Source organism: Lupinus angustifolius, chromosome LG06 (assembly GCF_001865875.1).
Source record: "Lupinus angustifolius cultivar Tanjil chromosome LG06, LupAngTanjil_v1.0, whole genome shotgun sequence".
NCBI lineage: Eukaryota > Viridiplantae > Streptophyta > Magnoliopsida > Fabales > Fabaceae > Lupinus > Lupinus angustifolius.
The window spans coordinates 12,979,435-12,999,253 of NC_032014.1; the positions used below are offsets into that span (position 1 = coordinate 12,979,435).

A 19,819-nucleotide genomic window follows, 5' to 3' on the forward strand; every position below is an offset into this window, starting at 1 on the left:
CGATATACAAATATACTACGTAACACTGAATAAAAAACTTGATTTAGATGAAATCATTTAAAGGGTAATAATTGTTGTGAGCGCCGTTTCCTGGTGATTGATTGTAGTATCAATGTCACTACTAAAAGCCCCAATACCAATGAGATATCATCAATTGGAAGAACTTAAAAAACTACGATCTATATTTTCAAAAACTACAAACACCTTTAATTTTTGTTCATTGAACATATCTGCAAACATTTTGACCAAGTTAATAAGCTATAATTTATCAAATAGGATATAAGCTTATATTGCCAAATACACACTATATTGTGAGTTTGTGACATGTTAAACAATTTCCAAAGTTCCGTGCACATGGTCACGACAATTTAGTTCCATATCAATGCAATGGAGCACTGTGATGGGTCAAGTTTGAAACCAAATTTCAAGTATTATATATTGCTTGATTTTCAACAATGACCATATCCAGAAAGTAAAGGTTTGTTTGAGCTTTAATTACCTTTCAATGCTTCATAGTGTAAATCTTATACCACTTCAAACTTATATTCTCTGAAATGTCTTTATCAATACCATTCTAGTCACACAAACCTCCAAGCTACTTTGTATTATTAGTCAGGCTTAAGCTGAAATCCCATAACTTTTTAGCCAGCTCCGAATCTTGAGCCAGAGAGGTTGGTTTTGCCTTATTGCTATCCATAAAGTATTCCCCAGTTATTCCCTTGACTTGTGGATGCAATGCCACATAACATTGTGTTGCAGCTCCCTGTAAACATGCCACACCAATTCTATTAGTAAATTAGGTCTAACATTCAGACTCATAATATATTTTTTACAACCAGGGTATCTCTTCACCCAATGAGTAAGGAACTAATCCATTTCGGAGTGCATGACTACCCCTCCCAAAAGTTCACTCCCAAGCGGTGATTTAAATTGCGCACTGCATCACCTGATGCAGCCACCGCAACCGCATCACACCGCAATTGCGGTGTGACTCCGAATCACAGTGATGTGGCCACATCGGTCCGCATTTGGACCGCATCGAATTCAAAATATTTTTTTAATCATAAAATAATTCACACCGCAACGGCTGTAATCCATATCGCAATGACCGCAATCGCATTAACCGCAACAATTGCCGCAACCACAATTTAAAAGACTGCTCTCAAGAATCGAATCTTTGACCTTTTGGTTTATCTGAGAATCCAGTGGGGACTTACACCACTAGACCAACATCTTGTTGGTATGCATGTTATGTCACCCACTCACCCTCATACCAGTCTTAGATATTTTAAGGGATGTGACAAATACCTGCTGCACATTTTTCAAGAAGTACTTGCCCACCATATTAGCAAAGGCTGCACAAACAAAGTAGTAAATACATAAATATAGATAGAAACGATTTATGCAAGGAATTATGTATAGGAACAACCAGCTAATACAATGTCATTTTGCTTGTCTCTGTCCTTCAACAAGATTATGCATAACATGAAAAGCATTTAGATAAGAATTTTGTCAATGTTAGACATAACATGACACATATATTGAACGGGCTATGGGACCTACTTCAAGAAGCAAGGATTAAAGGATTACACTAATGAACACACTTAGACATTAATTGAATGGTATAGATACTAACTATTCATATAACTATGATGGCGCAGAATATTTGTAATAATTGATCCAGGATGAAGGGAGTTAACAGTTATTTCCACTCCTTCTTCCTGTCAAACAAAATAATAGGCACAGGTTTCACATCAAAAGATTACATTAAACAAAATGGAATAATATGAACTCAATAAAGTATTTCATCATTATGATACCTTCAGGCGTTTGGCCAGCTCATTTGCATGCAAAATATTAGCTAGTTTTGACTGTCCATAAGCAAAATAACTGCTATATCTGCAAAAAAATCCGACAGGGGGGAATTATATTATATTGGGAGCTAAAGACGGTGTACGTAAAAGGTAAACATTTAGTGCACATTATTATAGGATGAAGTAAGTAGCACGTAGTGAAAACAAACAGTCATTGGTCTATCATTCCAGCCAGACCATTACCCTGATTCATCATTAAGCTTTTCGAAACAAATCCCTTCTCTATATGGGAATCTATGTGCCTCTGATGATAGAATAACTATCCTTCCCTCCCGGTTGCTTTCACGTACGGTTTTTTTCATAGTTTCTAACAAAAGGTTTGTCAAGAGAAAATGACCTACAAGATAGTGTTAGTATTAATGCTTTATATCTGCTGTATATTATTACAGAGTAAATAACAATTTTCAATTGTATCATTTAGAAAGGTATAATCAAGAAACATTAGTTTGGAGAACTATAACTCATTCTGTGAGGGGAAATGTAATATAATACGGTTAATACCTAAATGATTGGTCGCAAACTGCAATTCAATATTGTCTTGGGAAAGCGTGAAAGGGGTTGCCATTATCCCTGCATTGTTGCTACAAAAGAAAGAAAGGATATCGTTTGTTTCAACTTTCAAATGTGCAATCTAAAAGCATAGAGAGATCCTCCTTCTGCAAAATTCAAAGCGAGTACAGAGAGTGAAGGGGAAAGAGGAGGTTCATTTAGCAAATTTTACATGAACGTTGTATCAAGCACGACGTCAATTGGAAACTAGTAAAGTTGACAACCATTTTTTCCGGAGAGAAAAGCATTCATTAACCAGAGGACCTCAATCAGTCACTTTAGTTTTATCAGTTGGAGAAACATACAGAAATAGTGATGCGATGAGCTAGAAGGTAAAATAAAAAGAGCATATTAGATATCTAAAGCATCCATGATTTAAAGTTCTTACATTAGGATATTGAGTGGGCGGCCAGATGAATTATAATCTGCTGAGAATTTCCTCACAGATACCATAGAGGAAAGATCTAACTCCATGACATCAATTTTTGCAGTGGGAATTTCCTTAAGTAATGTTTCTTTTACATTCATACCATTTTCCACATTCCTTACTGCCATAACAACATGAACACCGCGCAATGCAAGAACCCGGGTGGTCTCCAGACCAAGACCACTTGATGCTCCTGAAATTGAACTAAATAAGCACTGAACTATGGTGACCCAACAATTAGAATTGGACAAAGAACAAGATAAACTAAGTGAAACCATTATAAATAATTTACAATTGTTGGTTTAGGGAGCCCCTGACACCAAAGTGATCTACACCCAATAGACTCAGCAAAGAACCAAATTGGTGGACTTGAGACCACATCTTGACTTAAACCTTAAGACACTTTATTCATAGGTCCATCTAATTGTACGATACTCACTTTTTCATTTATTTTCAAATGTGAGACTTATCTTACTTGCACTAGGAATCAGAACAAAATTTAAATGGCATCTCCAAAGATTCAGATTTTGGCAAAACACAACAACATCATTTAATTCATGTAACCAGTCCCACATTGTGAAATAAGATAGTCGAAACCAATGCAAAATTCAGTCCATCTAACTTAAATTAATAGGTTATAGGAGTTTTGTTTTATGGTTCTTTTTTTGGTATAAATAAATCATGTGTATCCTCCACCAACCAGAGGAAATCCTGCTCGAACTGTGTCTCTATGAGCGGCAAAGAACTGACTCGAACTTGAGACCTCTGCTTAAGCAAGAACAACTCCCCACACCAACTGATCTACGATGCTGTTGGTTATTGTTTATTAGTATGATTCAGGAAACTGGTCACCATCAGAATTCAGGAAGAAAAAAAGAACTCTGTAGGGCATACCAGATCATAGTCACCTAATATTCAATACTATTTCGTTATGGATACGGGTATACGTTACACAATTTGTTAATTGTCAAGCACATGGTACACTTGAGGGTATACTTAGCCGGTACGCTAGTTGATTTGGTGGTGCATTTTAGTTGATACACTCTTTTTTGTTGTTGTTATTTATATACTAGTTAGAGGTTAAATTAAAACACAAGCCCATTAAAATAAGCTATCTAAATAAGTTCATATGTTAGCCAACCACATTGTCTTATTATGTATAATCACTTTAAACTCAACTTATAAATTGAAGTGTAATTGGGTCTAAAAAATGTTTACTTCCATAGCTTAAATGGGTCGACCCGTAAAAATAAGCTAATAGGCATTTAGGGTTTTAGTCTTCCTAATGCACATTCCGTTCTTCAACTCTCTCAACCTTCCTCCCATTGCTTAATGTTTTTATATTCATCATCTCTACTCAACTCTGTGTTCCACCACGTATCAATTCGAAGAAGAACCGTGAATCGGATCGTGCGAATTGATACGTAGTTCGAATGGGTTGTAAGTGAATTTGGCAATGGTAATATGTAGCAGATTATGCAACAAAACATATTGACATTTCAATAGGAAATTATAAGTGATGAAGCTTCTATAAGACCAAACCATATCATAATCGAATACAGAAATAAAAGCTATCGGAGAAAAAGAAGAAGAAGAAGAAGAAGAAGAAGAAGAAGAACCTGTGACGATTGCAGTGAGGGAATTTCCATCAATGGCTTGAGTGACTTGTTCGGCTGTGGAAGAGGCTGAGAAGCCAGATGCCCCTTTCCAACCAAGAAACCACATCTTATTACGATCGCACTAACTCTAACAAAACAACAGTCAAACAGAGTGATCAATAGAAATTCTCATCCCAGGTTGGTTTTAAATATATATTTTTAAATAGAGGGCAAGTGAAACCTTAGCCTAATCAAAACCGGAATCAAAACCGGAAGATGTCCCGTATTATCATTTCATATATAATTTATCAATTTTATATATAAATATATAGTTATGTATAAATACAAAATTATTTAATTAATATTTATGTATAATTATACTGAAATAACATTTTTCCATCTTTTTTGGATAAAGTGAAACAAAACATTAGAGTAGTTTAACGCGGTGGGACTGAAATTTCTCCGGTTCAAAGCGATCCAGTTATCACAACACTGATAGAGGGTAATATCTATATACTGTTAGTCTAGATATTTATATATTGTCGATATTTTATTCATCATTCATTTGTAGTTACTTTTTTGAAGAGTCACCCATTATTAAAAATGAATGGTGGGTGATTAGTCCATGTATAAATCTATTATGCTATATATTTTCTCTGGGTAAGATTTACACTAGATGAGTGTAATATATCTCCATATACTTTAAAAATCTATGCACCTACCTTACATTATCACCATTCATTTTCGCGAACTAAGTGACACTATAATGAGATTGAAGAAAAGTATAATTGACATGGGTGATTATACTGTGAGTATTTTAAGAGAATTGACACCAATAATCATATTGTTAATGTATTTAAGATTGGTTTTTACAATGTAGTAAGAATTCGAAAACATAGGGTTGAACTGTTTTATACTGGGTACGATGTGGTTGATAGCTACAATTGCTGCAAGCTACAAAAAATCAACAATTTTAAGATGTTTTCTGCTGCTATAACATTTAGCCAACTTGCCTCCTAGTTGCAAACTCATTGGTTGTAAGTGGATATTGATAAAGAGACTGAAACATGATGGCATGGTGGACAAATATTATGTTCACCTTGTAGCCAAGGGTTTTAGGAAAATGGGGAATGTAGATTTCTTCAACACATTTTCACCCTGAGTAAAATAACATCCATTAGAGTACTAATATTGCTCGATGCGATACATGATTTAGTAGTACATCAAATGGATTTTAAAGACCGCTTTTCATACGATGATCGTAAACCTACTAACACATCATATGATACAAGTGAAAAACTAATTAGGAACGCTGGTGAATGTATAAGACAAAGTTAGTATACTAGTATCATTTATCGTCTTCGGTATGCCATTGATTGTACTAGATCTGACATTGCTATGTTGTGAGATTATTATGCAGGTTTAATAGTAGACTTAGTATGAAGCATTAATATGCTATAGAAATGGTCATGGTGTACCTTAAGAAAATAATGAACCTTAAATTACACTACTGAAAGCTTCCAGGTACCTATAAGAATTCAATAAAGTTAATTGGAACATTCTTTCAGATAATTCCGAAGTAATTTGTGATTATATATTTAGCGCAGTTGGTGGATTTGTTTCTTGGAAGCCAAATAAACATATTATTTTGGCTCAATCTACTATAGAAGGCGAGATTAGAACACTAGCAACAACTAGTGAAGAAGCAAGTTGATTGAGAAGCTTGCTTGCAGAGATTCCCTTTTAAAAAAATTGATATTAGTTGTGTTGATTCATTGTGATAATATCGTGACTATTGCAAAGATAGATAATTATTTTTATAATGGTAAGAAATGACAAATGCATCGTAAGCAGGACATTGTTAAAGAGTTAATCTCAACATGAACTGTTAGAGTTGAACATGTACGCATTGATAATAACTTATTAGATCATTTGACGAAAAAATTAGCTAGAGAAAAAACTCATAATACTTCTAAGAATATGAGACTATTGCCTTTAGAACAAAGATCATTCATGATGAGTAGTAACAATTTGTGAGGTGATATGAGAATAAACATCCTATAAAATTATGAGAATTATGATTCGTAGTAGATGTAAGCAAACTACAAAAAAAAACATTTAGAAGTTTTGCAAACTACAAAAAAAACATTTAATCACTTATTGATCATGAAGTTTATGTTTTCATATCTTCATTGGTGTGAAATTGATTATTTGAGTGTGTTAAAAGGACAACAACATCCCGCTCATGTATTTTGGAGCCACATAGTATAGTTTTGCTATTGGAAAAGGGTAACTTGCAACTCAAGAATTAATACAAAATTATTTATTAAATCATCATTCACTTATAAAGCGAACAAATTATTTCTTATTTCTTATTACAAGTAAATGTGGAAACCTATGGCTAAGAATCTCAACCTTGTTTATGTGTTGATTTTCTTTCTCCTTTTTCTTTCAATCACGAGTGAGCATTCCATTTTCTCCTCGTTTTCGTTTTTGTTTAACTACATTTGTCATTCATCATTTTTTTATTGCATATTTCACATTTTCATATGATTCAATTGGTCTAAGGTCTCGCTGGATTTCCAGAAAGATCACAAGATCATATGTTCAATTTTGGTGAGCATCACTTGTTGGGAAAGATAATCATACTACCCAAAATGAATTAGTTGAATATATCATTGGTAATACCAATAAAATATTCCCATATTCTATTTTAACAATCTCCTTTCTTGTTTGTATTATACCACAGAAACATATGCCATTGCGGAGGAATGTGTAACTGATGCCCAATGTATTCCTTCTTGCTTTTATAGAGGGTTTGCATGTGGGAAATGTGTCAATTATAATTGTTGGTGCTATAACTTTGTAAGTTAAATACTAATTTTATATTAATTGTTTTTGAAAATTCATTTTACACCATAAACTTATTTCTCTTATAATTTCACTGAGTAATCGTGCTATATGTTCATCTGTCCTTTCAACTTTTATGACAGATTTAGAAGATTAGTACAATATGAAAGTTTTATGACCTTTGTCTGTCTATGCCGGAGAACAACTTGGCTGAGCAATAATCGTTCGTTGCATAAAATTTAAAGGGGAATACTGTTTTATAAGAATATTTTTATCATCATTAATCATTATGTATTGATTTCTAAACCAGTGACTTACTTTCACATTTGCATTATAAAAAGTAATGATGAAAAATATGAATGATATATGATGCATTAATAGTGTAAAAAAATTATACGATCACTGAAAATACTCTTTTTTCTTAGTCAAAGAGTATATATTTATGCAATGTTGTTGTCAAATATTTATATCCAATCAATATATCTTTCACAATATATTTGTATTATTTATATTTAAATTTATTGATAGTAAAATATGAATGATTATCACTCTACAAATATTATCCAATGTTAGGGTATACATATTTTTTCTTTGTTAAAGAGTACAATATTTATATACAACAATCCACTATTCATTTTTACTACTTATATTTAAAAGTTAATGACAATAAAATATGAATGATGGATGATGTAATAACACATTAAAATTTCTTACATTATATGTGTATATATATTTTTATTTAGTGAAAAATAATAAATATATATTCTAGAGTCATTGTTATGAGACAAATGACAATTCTTTATGGACAAAAATGAATGTGTGACATGTCAAACATAGGTGAGATGATATCTTTGTATACGTTTATACATCGAATTTAACTATATTGAATTATAAGGAGGTTGAAAGCAAAATAGCAATATAAAATGATTACTTTAATCAGGGAAAGTAAAAAATTACAAAATGAATATTACTTCAAAAAGCTACCACCATATACATATTATGACAATATTATTGGTAGACTATATTGATGAATGGATTGAATGGAAAGGCAACACGACTAATAATTTTAAATAAAAATGGAATTCACTAGAAAATTCCATAAGACCTCTCAATAATGTTTCTACTTAAATATTTTTTGGTCTCTATAAATATTGGTTATTTTGAAAATTCATTCCTAAAAAATGAGTTTAGACCATAGTTTTCTTTTTCTGTTTTGATTTTGGTTCCCAACTTGATGGATGGAAAATAATAATGTGACCTAACAGAGGCAAGTCAACATCATCATATCAACTATAGTATAAAATAAATAAAAAACTTTATTCAGTGGGATTAGAATTAGAGATGGCAAACAGAGGCATGTTTTGCTTGTGATCCCAAAATCTTGCTTAATAAACAAAAATTGTATGTCATGTCCGTTTTAAAATAGGTTAATAGGCAGCCTGTGACATTGATAAATAAAAAATTAGAAAATTAATAGAATAAAGTAAAAAAATAAATAACGTGGTCCAAGAGATTTAGAAAAAAATGCTATGATATTTTATATGAACACATCATATCATAATATTTTTAAACTTTTCTTATTTTTTTCTCTTAAGTACTCGCGGGCAGCCCACATTGCCCAATAAAAATACCCGTGAGCATAGCGGGCAAACGAGTGGGACTAAACAGGCTAATGGACAAAATTTCTATGTCATGCCCGCAAATTTTTGCGGGGTACACGGGCGGGGTTGCGGACGTTGGCCATTTTGCCATCTCTGCAATCAATATTATCCTTCTATGTAAATAAAAACTTGGTTAATGCTCCCCTTAGTCTGCCTTATTCTTCTTTCTATTAGAAGTAGAACCACCAACTTTTCTAAGTTGTCTGTCATTCATAACTTCTTTTCTAAGCCAGAAAAGGCTCAACCATCCTCCCTCGCGCACACTCACGACCACCTCAAGAACAACCGCACCTGGTAGACATCGACCACCACTGTGGGTGTGCATTGGAGGGAAGGTTTATTTAGTTAATTAAATTCTAGAGTGGCTCCGGGTTTGGAGGAGTGTGCCAAATTGAACTACATGGTGACCATAAGAACTTCAACAATAAGGGATGAATTGATTTTGATTGTTATCTTCACACTAATTAACTAGAATTTGCAGAACTCTACTTCCAAATCATATTTTCATCTTTTTTCATAATAGGAAATGAGATTCAGATAAAAAGATTGCATCTAAAAAACATTTCATCTACACATTCATTGCATAGACTTAAGACTCGTTGACCAAATAAGCAAGCTTGTAACCCATCTTGATCCGTCTTTCAATTGTTCTCTTCACAGTTTTGAACGTGTGTGGAAATGATCCTATTGGCCGGACAACAATTGCAATACAAGATTTTTGTACAATTATGTGTTTGTTAGGGAAGGTGAGTCTCAGCACAATGGCAAGATTGGTCATGAGTTTAAATCCTAGAAACACTCTCTTCACTTGCAAAAATAGGTTGTATACATCTATCATTCTTATACCCTACTAAGTCAGAGCAAGGGTGATTTTTTTATGTATTTGCTAAAGAGGAAGATGGACTTTTATATTGCTCATCAATAATTTATAAGAGGACGTACAACTACAGTGTGGCAATGACAAAGGAGACCCCAAGAAATACCGAGGGAAACAAATGATTACACTTGTATGAACAAAAACAAAAAACGGTTAGATAAAACTTTACTGTGCCATACTTGCAACTTTATGATGGACACTTAAGGCCATTGCAAGTGAACATGAAAACTGTCATTTTTACCTGGCTGATTCCGAATCTCCAGAAAAGAGCCCTCTAATCGCAAAAAGGTCGTCTTCTTTCATCTTGCACAATTTGTGCTCAGGGAAACAAGTAATGTGGTACCCGCTATTCGTCACAGCAGCCTTGATTATTAGTGGCTCTCTGGTAACCTGCAACAACATACACAAGGAATTAAACATAGAAACATGTGACATTTATTTTCATAAAACTGAGCAACAGATGACTTCTTATTATTCTTCTGCTCTTTTCATCTCTTATTTTGTTACAGGTGTGGTCTTGAACCAATAATGCTTGTAACTAGCTACCCTTACCAAGTTATGAAAAGATAACTAATATAGAGGAAAACTTTTGACATTACCGCCATGGAAATTCACTTGTATCTATTCCAGCCTGGTGAAGCTCATCAACATACTGCAATGCTTCTCGGCACTCTTCTCGGTCATCAAAGAAATCCTTCTTATCACCTTCTATTTCATACGTTTCATGGCCTTTGCCCGCAACCACCTGTACCATGCATATAAAAGTTTACCCCTTATTTTACAAATCACAGTCCACAAATTAACTATTCCTTCTGGTATAATAATTTCTTCAGTGCATTATCTTAACTAAAATTGGTATTACGAAAATAAATACTAATTGAAAAATAATAACTATTCCTTCTGGTATAATAATGCTTTTAGTTTTTTATTTTATTTTTCTAAGCAGTCCCTGTAAGACTTATATAAAAGATAGGATCAATAATAGACTTACAGTCAACGTGAAGTTTTCTTAACTCCAGTGAACACAAATCATTAAGCAAAATGAGTTTGGACGATCTCTATAAGGATCATGTTGCATCAATCACAAGATAGATAAAAATGGAAAGGATAAACTAAGGCTTCAATTGGAAGAAAGGATGTGAAAGTGAGACAAAAACTACAATTCCCACATTTGAGAGGTAATAGGAAATCAACCCATCATGGTAATAGGAATACTAGAATGCCATACATAAAACTGAATGTTATGGAGAATTCATGCACATGCAATAGGAAATGTTATTATCATCCTAGTTAATAGATTTGATGTTTGTTCATTGTGTTTAAACTTAACCTTCTCCAAATTTGTCTCCTAGTCAACGTACTTGAATATATTTGTTTGCTTCCTTTGCACTTCAACAAAATCTCCTTTGTTCAAATATCACTTTGATATACATCTTAATGCTTTTTTTATTTTCAGGAGAAAAAAGCTCAACTATAAATCCTGTTTTGCAATATCAAAATGCTTTTGATTAAGTCACTTTTGCATCATCCTCAATTAGCTCATTCAATATGTTAGAAGGTGCAATGTAGAATGGAGTTTCAGTAACTTACAACAACATCACCCTCCTCTCCCATTGCAACTGCAGCTCGAACAGCTACCCTCCTAATGTCATGGAGAAAAAGCCTATGACCATTTGGAAGAGGTGGGTAGTAGTCATTCTCTCCATGTTTCAGGTAGTCCTGCATTGTCCATCCTACCCCAGACAACATATCATCCAAAATATCCACTGGATACAGAGTAAAAATTGACAACTCAAAATTAGAATTTTGACATTTTGGAGTAAGCAAGCAAAAACGTTCCAAATTGCCACAAAGGCTATAAACCATGGTCACAATACATACATGGGTCTTCATTCATGGGATTGTCAGATGTCAGCATGGTCACTTCACTTTTATCTGTTGCTATCTTAGTCATCAGAGGTCTCTTCCCCCTCTCGTTCTCACCGCAGCAGCCAATAACTTCAAAAGTAAAAAAAAATGTGACATGATTTCAGTCAAATAATACTAGTAATAGAACTTCAGGCATGTAACTAACTGTGCAGTTTCAATTTTTATTGTAACAGAAAATGATTTGCTTTAGTTTCTTAATATCCAAAATAAAATTAAAAAGGAAATTTTCCATAGCAATCAAGAGAAACACAGGCATACCAGTTATGATCCTGCGAGGTCCAAGCTCTCTTACAAAATCAAGCAATCTGGACAAGGCATCAGGAGTACGAGCGTAGTCCACTATCACCCCAAACGCTTGCTCCTCATCAATTAACTCACACCTACCAGGAACTGCATCAACCTCTTCAATCCCTCTAACAATGTCCTCTAATGGTGCCCCGACAGCAATGCCAACTGCCACGGCAGCAAGAATGTTGTAAATATTATGTCTTCCAAGTAAACCTGACGAAATTTCAAGTATTCCACTGGGTGTATTAACCAACACCTGTGTCTCAAACAGCGAGAGTTCAAACTTCAAGGGATGAACGTCTGCACTCTTATTCTCCAATGCGAATGTCACAACAGGAACTTCGGGGTTCCCCTGTGAAACGAAGAAAGGCGCATTCTGGTCATCAATGTTAACAACTTTCCTGTGCCGTTCAGGATCCACCATTCTCGAGAACAGTTTAGCCTTTGCATCTCTATCTTCCTCCTGATTCAAATTAGTAAAAACCGCAATATCAATATCAACCTCATCACACTTCCCTTTAGCCAATGCATCAGAAGAAGTCTCCATGACAACTGCTTCAGTTCCATTATGAAGCATCTTTGCCATCAAATTCTGAACTAAAACAGCATCGGGAGTCGTGTTCGATGACTCCAATTTATTATCCCCATGCACATAATAAGCAACAGAGTTCAACATTCCCGTCCTTAGCCCCATTGCTTCATACATGCTTTTAATCAAATAAGTAGTACTTGTTTTCCCATATGTCCCCGTTATCCCAATAACCGCCATATTCGTGGAAGGATACTTATAAAACGATGCGGCCAATACAGCAAGCACAGCATTAGTATCTTCCACAATCACCAATGCCTTACAACCCAAGGTTTCCTCAATATCAATCTCTTTACTGGCGACAACAGCAACCGCTCCTCTCTTATCAGCCTCAGTCAAGAACAAGTGTCCATCGGTTTGTTGGCCGACGCAGCACACAAACAAATCACCAGAAGTTACAATCCTAGAATCATGCTGAATCCCGGTGATCTCTATCTCTAAATCACCATAAACAGACACAGGCACAACCTTGCTCTCATCTAAAAGCTCAGCTAAACTCATCCTAAACTTCGGCTCCACAATCCTAGTCTTACTTTTTCCATAATTGTCAAAATCTAAATCAAATGAAGAATCAGAATTCAAATCAGAACCTCGGTTTTTCGCGTCCAATTCACTCGAATCCGCTGCTTCCTGTCCATCAGAATCCTCAGAAACCACACGTAACCCTTGTAATTGCTCAATTTCCTCCAAATCAACAACCTCCTCAGGTTGAAGCTCATCAACATCCTCAACAGCAACCGTTACTTTCTTCGGATTCGGTTGTAGAAGACCTTGCTTAACAAACTCTTTCCGTTTGAGAGCAATAGCCTTATCAATTTCTCCGAAAAGATCGTCACCGGAGTACTGAGAATCGATTGAGGAAGGGTCATCATCATCAGGAGCATCTTCCACGTCAGCAATAGCGGCAAGGTATGTGGACTGATTCTCTTTGAAATCCTGCTCCTCGCGGAGGCGGGCACGGTCAGCTTGGCGGTGGATTTGTTGGAAGCGGGAGACGCCGTGGGCGGTGTCTTCGGGGGCTTCGGGAGGGTCGTTGTCGGAGGGGGTAGGGTTGTGGTACTTGCCGTGGGGACCAATGGCACGGAGAGGAGAAGGGAATGAACGGAGAAGGAAGGGAGTGGTTGAAGGAGGGAATTTAGTTTTGGTTGTTGTTGTGGTTGAAGGAGAGAGAAAGTGTGGGAGAGATAGAAATGACAAAGCCATAGAAGTGGTGAAGTGTGTGGAAGTGAAGTAGTGAAAGAAGGGAAAGAGTTTGGGTTTTAGATAGGGAGAGGAAGAGGAGAAGGGTTTTAACTTAAACTGCTACTTCCTTTTGCCATAACTTCTTATCTTCCATGTCATCCTCCTCAAACAAATTACACTGTTCATTTATTTTATAATTAATTATGCTAAAATACCATTGCATATAATATCTTTTTTATATTTACTAGCATGTTGATAGTCAATGTTGTGTCTGTCAACCTATTTTATCATTTGTAATGTGTAGTTTGTATGTTATAAATGACAAATGTAATATTTTGTATTAAATATTTATAATTTACAGTTGAATTTATTTGATCGGTGTAATATCTAACTTTTTTAATCACACTTTCAAAATAAGAGAATAATGAATATAAAATAATAAGATAATGTTATTTTTTTTTGTAGAAATAAGAGGATAATAAATGCAAAATATGGAATAACAAATTACATTATAGTGAGGTGATTATTTTATATTTTCCATTTATTAAGTAGTATAGATACAAATTATCCACAATTTATATAGCATGATATCTATCTAATGTTGGTGTAAATATTTATACACAATCATTAAATACCCATCATTTATTTATATTTTTTAAAGAATCAATAGTAATTATATATGATATAATATTCAAACCTTAGGTTGTGTCGATCTAATTTAATATTGTTTATTTTACTCTATTTTGTCCAGTCACATGCATACTAATGAAGGTAATTATATTATCTTTTAGTGAGTATTTATCATAATATTTGTATAGGTAATGAATAATGCATTTATCTAATAGTATAAGGCTCTATTAGATTACAAAATAACTAAAAGATCAATAATTTAATTCATGAAAGTGATACTTATTAGGATGAAAAATCACACATACCAAAATAGATATCATTATTTATAGGGAAGTTGATATCTTGATAGTACCCAGCACAATATTTGCATAGCTAGTAACTTTAATGGATGTCATCATATCCCTCATACTTGTTGGCTACTTATACATACTCATGCCCACTAATTATATGAACATAAATAAACAATTATTATCATACTATACCTTACTGTTGAATTGAAGAATTGAATATTTATATAATGTCAGTGTAAAGATTAATATGTAATTAATATATCATATATTAGTCATTTATATTATTATTTTATTAAAAAGTCAATGATAGTTAAAAATGAATGATCGATGATCAATTAACAACGTATAAAACTCTTACCTTGTTAATAAATTTTTTTTTTCTACGGTTGAATTGAGAAGTGAACTTTTAAGTGGAATTCAAAATGTGTTTTCTTCCAAGTCTGTTTTGTGGCCACCACATCTTTCAAGTTGGTATATTTGTATTGCTTCACGGGATTTTAATCCCCATTCTCAAACTCATGGAAAATGTTATTCCATACTTGTGCGGACTTTTATGTACTAGCTGAAGTCTTAAGTTTGTTTGGTGGATCATACAATCTTATTATGTGAAATGCGTCAAAACCAAAATAAGTCACCAAGCAATTCCAAAGGTATTTGTGAAATCCAAAAAAGTCTAATAAATAAAAAAATATTTACCCTAACAAATCGAACGACATAGACTTATAGTAAATTTCATAATTATAAATTATTTTCCTTATAAAACTATATGAAACATACAACATAACAAAAATATGGGCCAATTCAAATCAAATGATCAAAAGTTTATTTGATTCGGGTCTAATTTAAAAAAAAAAAATAGTCACTTAACTTAACTCATGTGCACCATTAACATACTAGTCCAAAAAGGATGAGATATGGTGACATAGTTATTGGCACAGAAAGGAGGTCAAACAACACTAGCTCATAGTATTGAATATTGGGTAGATGAAAAAGATGATAATTTTTTTTTCTTGAGCCAAACAAAAAGGAAGTGTAAGATATCATCTTGAATAAAGGGAAAATTTCTAGCCGAGTAAAAGAAGTGGCTATGGTAAAACCAATATTAATGTTCTTTTCCTTTGGCCACATAATCTTCAAGAGTTTTGGCTATAAATATGAGTGTTTCAAGCCATTGTAAGACACACTAAATATTTAGCTCAGTGCATATTCTTTATTCTTGTTCCCTTGTTCTAATATTGTGAGAAATACTTGAGTGATATTGAAATTGGGTGTACTTGGGTTTTGGTAAGTGAGTGAAACACTTGTAATTCTTTTTATTATAGTGGAATATTCTTGTTCTCTTCAGACGTGGACGTAGGCAAATTGCTGAAACACATTACATTCTTGGTATCATTTTCTCTATTATATTTTCTTCATGGGTCTTCCACTACAACAAGCTGGTATTAGAGCTCGTAGAGCTCTTGCATGCTAAGTCGTACGATCTAAAAGAAAATTCATAGCATGTATGCTCTATGTTCACAACATTGTCTGTTCTTACACAACAGAAAAAAATTGTTCTTGTTACTAGAAAAGTATAGTAGTGTGAAAGTGCATGTCTAGGAAAGTTTTGTCTTAGGAAAGACTTGATATTTAAGCGTGTCTATTAAGACCCACCTCTCTTTCCTGGTGTATGTTCATGGACTACGACATTGTTCTAGTATACGGTTATCATGACGAGTGCTAAATTTGATTTGGAGAAATTTAATGGAGAAAATGATTTCAACCTCTGGTGATTGAAGATGAAAGGTCTACTAGTTCATCAAGGCTTGAGCAAAACCTTGGAATGTAGAAACAAGCTACCATCGATTCTGGCCGAGGATGAGAAGGATGAAACCTTGGAAAAAGCATATAGTGCAATTTTGTTGAGCTTGGGATATGAAGTTTTGCAAGAAGTGTCACATGAAACTACAGCTGCTTCATTATAGTTGAAGCTAGAAAGCCTGTATATGACGAAGTCACTCACCAACAAATTGTATTTGAAGAAAAGAATATATACTCTTCAAATGCATGAAGGAAATCCCATAAAAGATCATCTGGATGAGTTTAATAAAATTATTCTTGATCTAAAGAATATCGATGTTAAAATTGAAGATGAAGACTAAGCAATTCTTCTACTATGTTCTCTTCCAAGTTCTTATGAGCACTTCACCGATACCATGATGTATAGTCGAGAAGATCTGACCTTGGACGAAGTAAAGGCTGCATTGCACTCAAAAGAACTGAAGAAAAGAGTATCAGATTCTTGATCTGAAGGCTCGAGTGAAAGTCTCTTCGCTAGAGGAAGAACAGATAGGCGAAATCAATTTGGTGAAAGAGGGAAATCTAGGTCCAAGTCTAAAGCGAAACCTAAAAAGTATAAATGTTTTCATTGTCACAAGGAGGGGCATATAAGAAAGAATTGCTTATAGCGCAAAGGCAATAAAAATATTTATGAATATGGAGATGCAGCTGTAGCAAATGGCTATGATAGTGCATATGTACTAATAGTCTCATAACACGACTCAAAAGATGAATGGATACTTGATTCTGGATGTTCATATCACATATGTCCCAATAAGGATTGGTTTTCCACTTACCAACCCTTAGATGAGAGTAAGGTCCTTCTGGGAAATAATGTTCAATGCAAGGTCATCGACATCAGCACAATTAGAATCAAGATGTTCGACATAATCGTAAGGATGTTGACAGATGTAAAGCATGTTCCAAAATTGAAGAAAAATTTGATTTCCTTGGGAACACTAAATTCAAAAGGTTATAGCTACAAAGGTGAAGGTGGAGCTATAAGAATATCTAAAGGCACTATGATTGTAATGTAAGGAAAGAAAGAGAATAGTCTCTATATGTTACAAGGAAACACAATCACAAGTGTTGTTGTTGTTGTCTCCTCAACATCTGATTCTGATGTCACCAAACTATGGCATCTGAGAATGGGTCACGTCAGTGAAAGAGGTCTAGCCGAGTTGGCCAAACAAGGATTACTATGCGGTCAACAAGTCGAGAAGGTCGACTTTTGTGAACACTGTATTTTCGGAAAACAGTGTTGGATAAAATTCAATATTGCAGTTCGTCGAACAAGAGGCACGTTGGATTATGTACATCTGACTTGTGGGTCCTTCTCAAGTACCTTCTCATGGTGGTAGCAATATATGTTAACATTCATTGATGACTATTCAAGGAAGGTATGGATCTTCATTTTGAAACATAGAGTGAAGCATTTGTCAAGTTCAAATAGTGGAAAACCTTGATCGAAAAGTAAACCGGGAGAAAGATCAAGAGACTGAGAACTGACAATGGTCTAAAATTCTACAGTGGATAATTCAGAAATTTTTGCAAGGATCAAGGTATTGTCAGATATTATACTATGAGACACACTACACAACAAAATAGACTTGCAGAACGAATGAACAAAACCTTACTTGAAAGGACAAGATGTATGTTGCCAAATGCTGGATTGCAAAAAGAATTTTGGGCGGAAGCTGTCAATACAGCTTGTTACTTGATCAACAAATGTCCATAAACGACCATTGGTTTCAAAACTCGAGAAGAGATGTGGTCGGGTATTCCGGCAAATTATGAAAATTTGAGGATATTTGGTTGTCTTTCATATGCTCATAACAAAGAAGGAATACTTGATGCAAGAGCATTGAAATTTATTTTTCTTGGATATCTTGATGATTTGAAAGGATATAAGTTATGGTGACTAGAGAAAAGAAAATGCATCATTAGCAGAGATGTTAAGTTAATGAAGCTGAAATGCTAAAGCCTCATAAAGAGTCATCAAGTGAAAATGAAGATCCTAATATCTTGGAGAAGGTGGAGTTTGAGGTAGAGCCAACAAAAGAAAAAGCGTTTGATCAATAAGAAGAAGTATGTGATGCGTGTACTGATATCTCCCAATTACAGCATTATCAGTTGACAAGGGACATACAAATGAGACATATAAAACCTCTAGAAAAGTATGGTTATGCTGATCTTGTGTCATACGCTCTAAATGTTGTTGATGATATTAGCAATTGTGAACCACATTCATATGAAGAAGCTATCAACAACAAAGAAGCTTCCAAATGGATTTCTGTCATGATAGAGGAAATTGAATATCTTAATAAGAATCATACTTGGGTTCTTGTGAAGCGGCCGAAGGCTCAAAAGATTGTTGGATGCAAATGAGTCTTCAAGAAGAAGGAAGAAATCCATGGGGTTGAAGATGCAAGATTCAAGGCGCGATTAGTGGCCAACGATTTTACACAAAGATAAGGTATTGATTTCAATGAAGTTTTCTCCCTTGTGGTAAAACATAGCTCTATTCACATCCTACTTGTTGTTGTAGCTCAATTTGATCTAGAAATTGACCAACTAGATGTCAAAACGACATTCTTACATGGTGAGTTGGAGGAACAAATCTATATGAAACAACCTGAAGGATTTGAAGTTCAAGAGAAAAAAGATCATGTTTGCTTGCTGAAGAAATCTTTATATGATTTAAAACAATTTTCCAGACAGTGGTATCGGCGATTGGACACCTTCATGCTTGAAAATGGTTATTCCATAAGTGAACATGATAGTTGCATCTACTACAAGAAACTTGCGAATAAGTCATTTGTCCATTTGCTTTTATATGTTGATGACATGTTGATTGCATGTAAGAACATGTCAGAAATAAGAAACTTGAAAGCTCAATTGAGCTCAGAGTTTGAAATAAAAGACTTAGGAGATGGAAAGAAAATTATGGGAATGGAGATTCAGAGGGATAAAAAAGATGGGGCACTATTTCTATCATAAAAGAAGTACATTAAGAAGGTGTTGGAATGCTTTGGCATGCAAAATGCTAAACCAATCATTACTCCATTAGCGACTCATTTCAAACTTTCAATGATCTTATGTCCACAAACTGAGAATCAAAAAGAAGAGATGTCAAGTTTACCTTATGCTAGTGCGGTTGGCAGTCTCATGTATGTCATGAAGTGCGCTAGACTAGATATTGTACATGCAGTAAGTGTGATAAACACATATATGGTAAATCTTGGTAAAGTTCATTT

At 34.3% G+C, this 19,819-nt stretch overlaps 2 protein-coding genes across 2 annotated transcripts; both read right to left on the reverse strand.

Moving 5' to 3' along the window:
• Positions 257-4,653, reverse strand: LOC109349952 (short-chain dehydrogenase TIC 32, chloroplastic-like). The gene is made up of 8 exons (XM_019591031.1): positions 4,470-4,653; positions 2,812-3,043; positions 2,376-2,455; positions 2,058-2,211; positions 1,821-1,899; positions 1,637-1,721; positions 1,309-1,355; positions 257-763 (listed from the first exon to the last, which is right to left on the reverse strand). The coding sequence occupies exons 1-8, from the start codon at positions 4,573-4,575 to the stop codon at positions 596-598; spliced, it is 951 nt and encodes a 316-aa protein (XP_019446576.1). The 5' UTR covers positions 4,576-4,653; the 3' UTR covers positions 257-595.
• Positions 9,813-13,957, reverse strand: LOC109349954 (UDP-N-acetylmuramoyl-L-alanyl-D-glutamate--2,6-diaminopimelate ligase). The gene is made up of 5 exons (XM_019591032.1): positions 12,024-13,957; positions 11,718-11,834; positions 11,427-11,602; positions 10,436-10,581; positions 9,813-10,226 (listed from the first exon to the last, which is right to left on the reverse strand). Exons 1-5 carry the CDS (start codon positions 13,843-13,845, stop codon positions 10,208-10,210), a joined length of 2,280 nt encoding a protein of 759 aa, XP_019446577.1. The 5' UTR covers positions 13,846-13,957; the 3' UTR covers positions 9,813-10,207.

What these genes read in the sequence shown, in the direction of transcription:
- LOC109349952 (XM_019591031.1), bottom strand. Translation starts at nt 4,575, where the DNA reads ATGTGGTTTCTTGGTTGGAAAGGGGCATCTGGCTTCTCAGCCTCTTCC. An exon ending in AAGCTTAATGATGAATCAGG is followed by an intron (nt 1,900 to 2,057) that starts GTAATGGTCTGG and finishes ATTTTTTTGCAG; the next exon opens with ATATAGCAGTTATTTTGCTT. An exon ending in AGCTGGCCAAACGCCTGAAG is followed by an intron (nt 1,722 to 1,820) that starts GTATCATAATGA and finishes TTTGTTTGACAG; the next exon opens with GAAGAAGGAGTGGAAATAAC.
- LOC109349954 (XM_019591032.1), bottom strand. Translation starts at nt 13,845, where the DNA reads ATGGCTTTGTCATTTCTATCTCTCCCACACTTTCTCTCTCCTTCAACC. An exon ending in TCCCATGAATGAAGACCCAT is followed by an intron (nt 11,603 to 11,717) that starts GTATGTATTGTG and finishes CTCTGTATCCAG; the next exon opens with TGGATATTTTGGATGATATG. An exon ending in GAGAGGAGGGTGATGTTGTT is followed by an intron (nt 10,582 to 11,426) that starts GTAAGTTACTGA and finishes TGCATGGTACAG; the next exon opens with GTGGTTGCGGGCAAAGGCCA.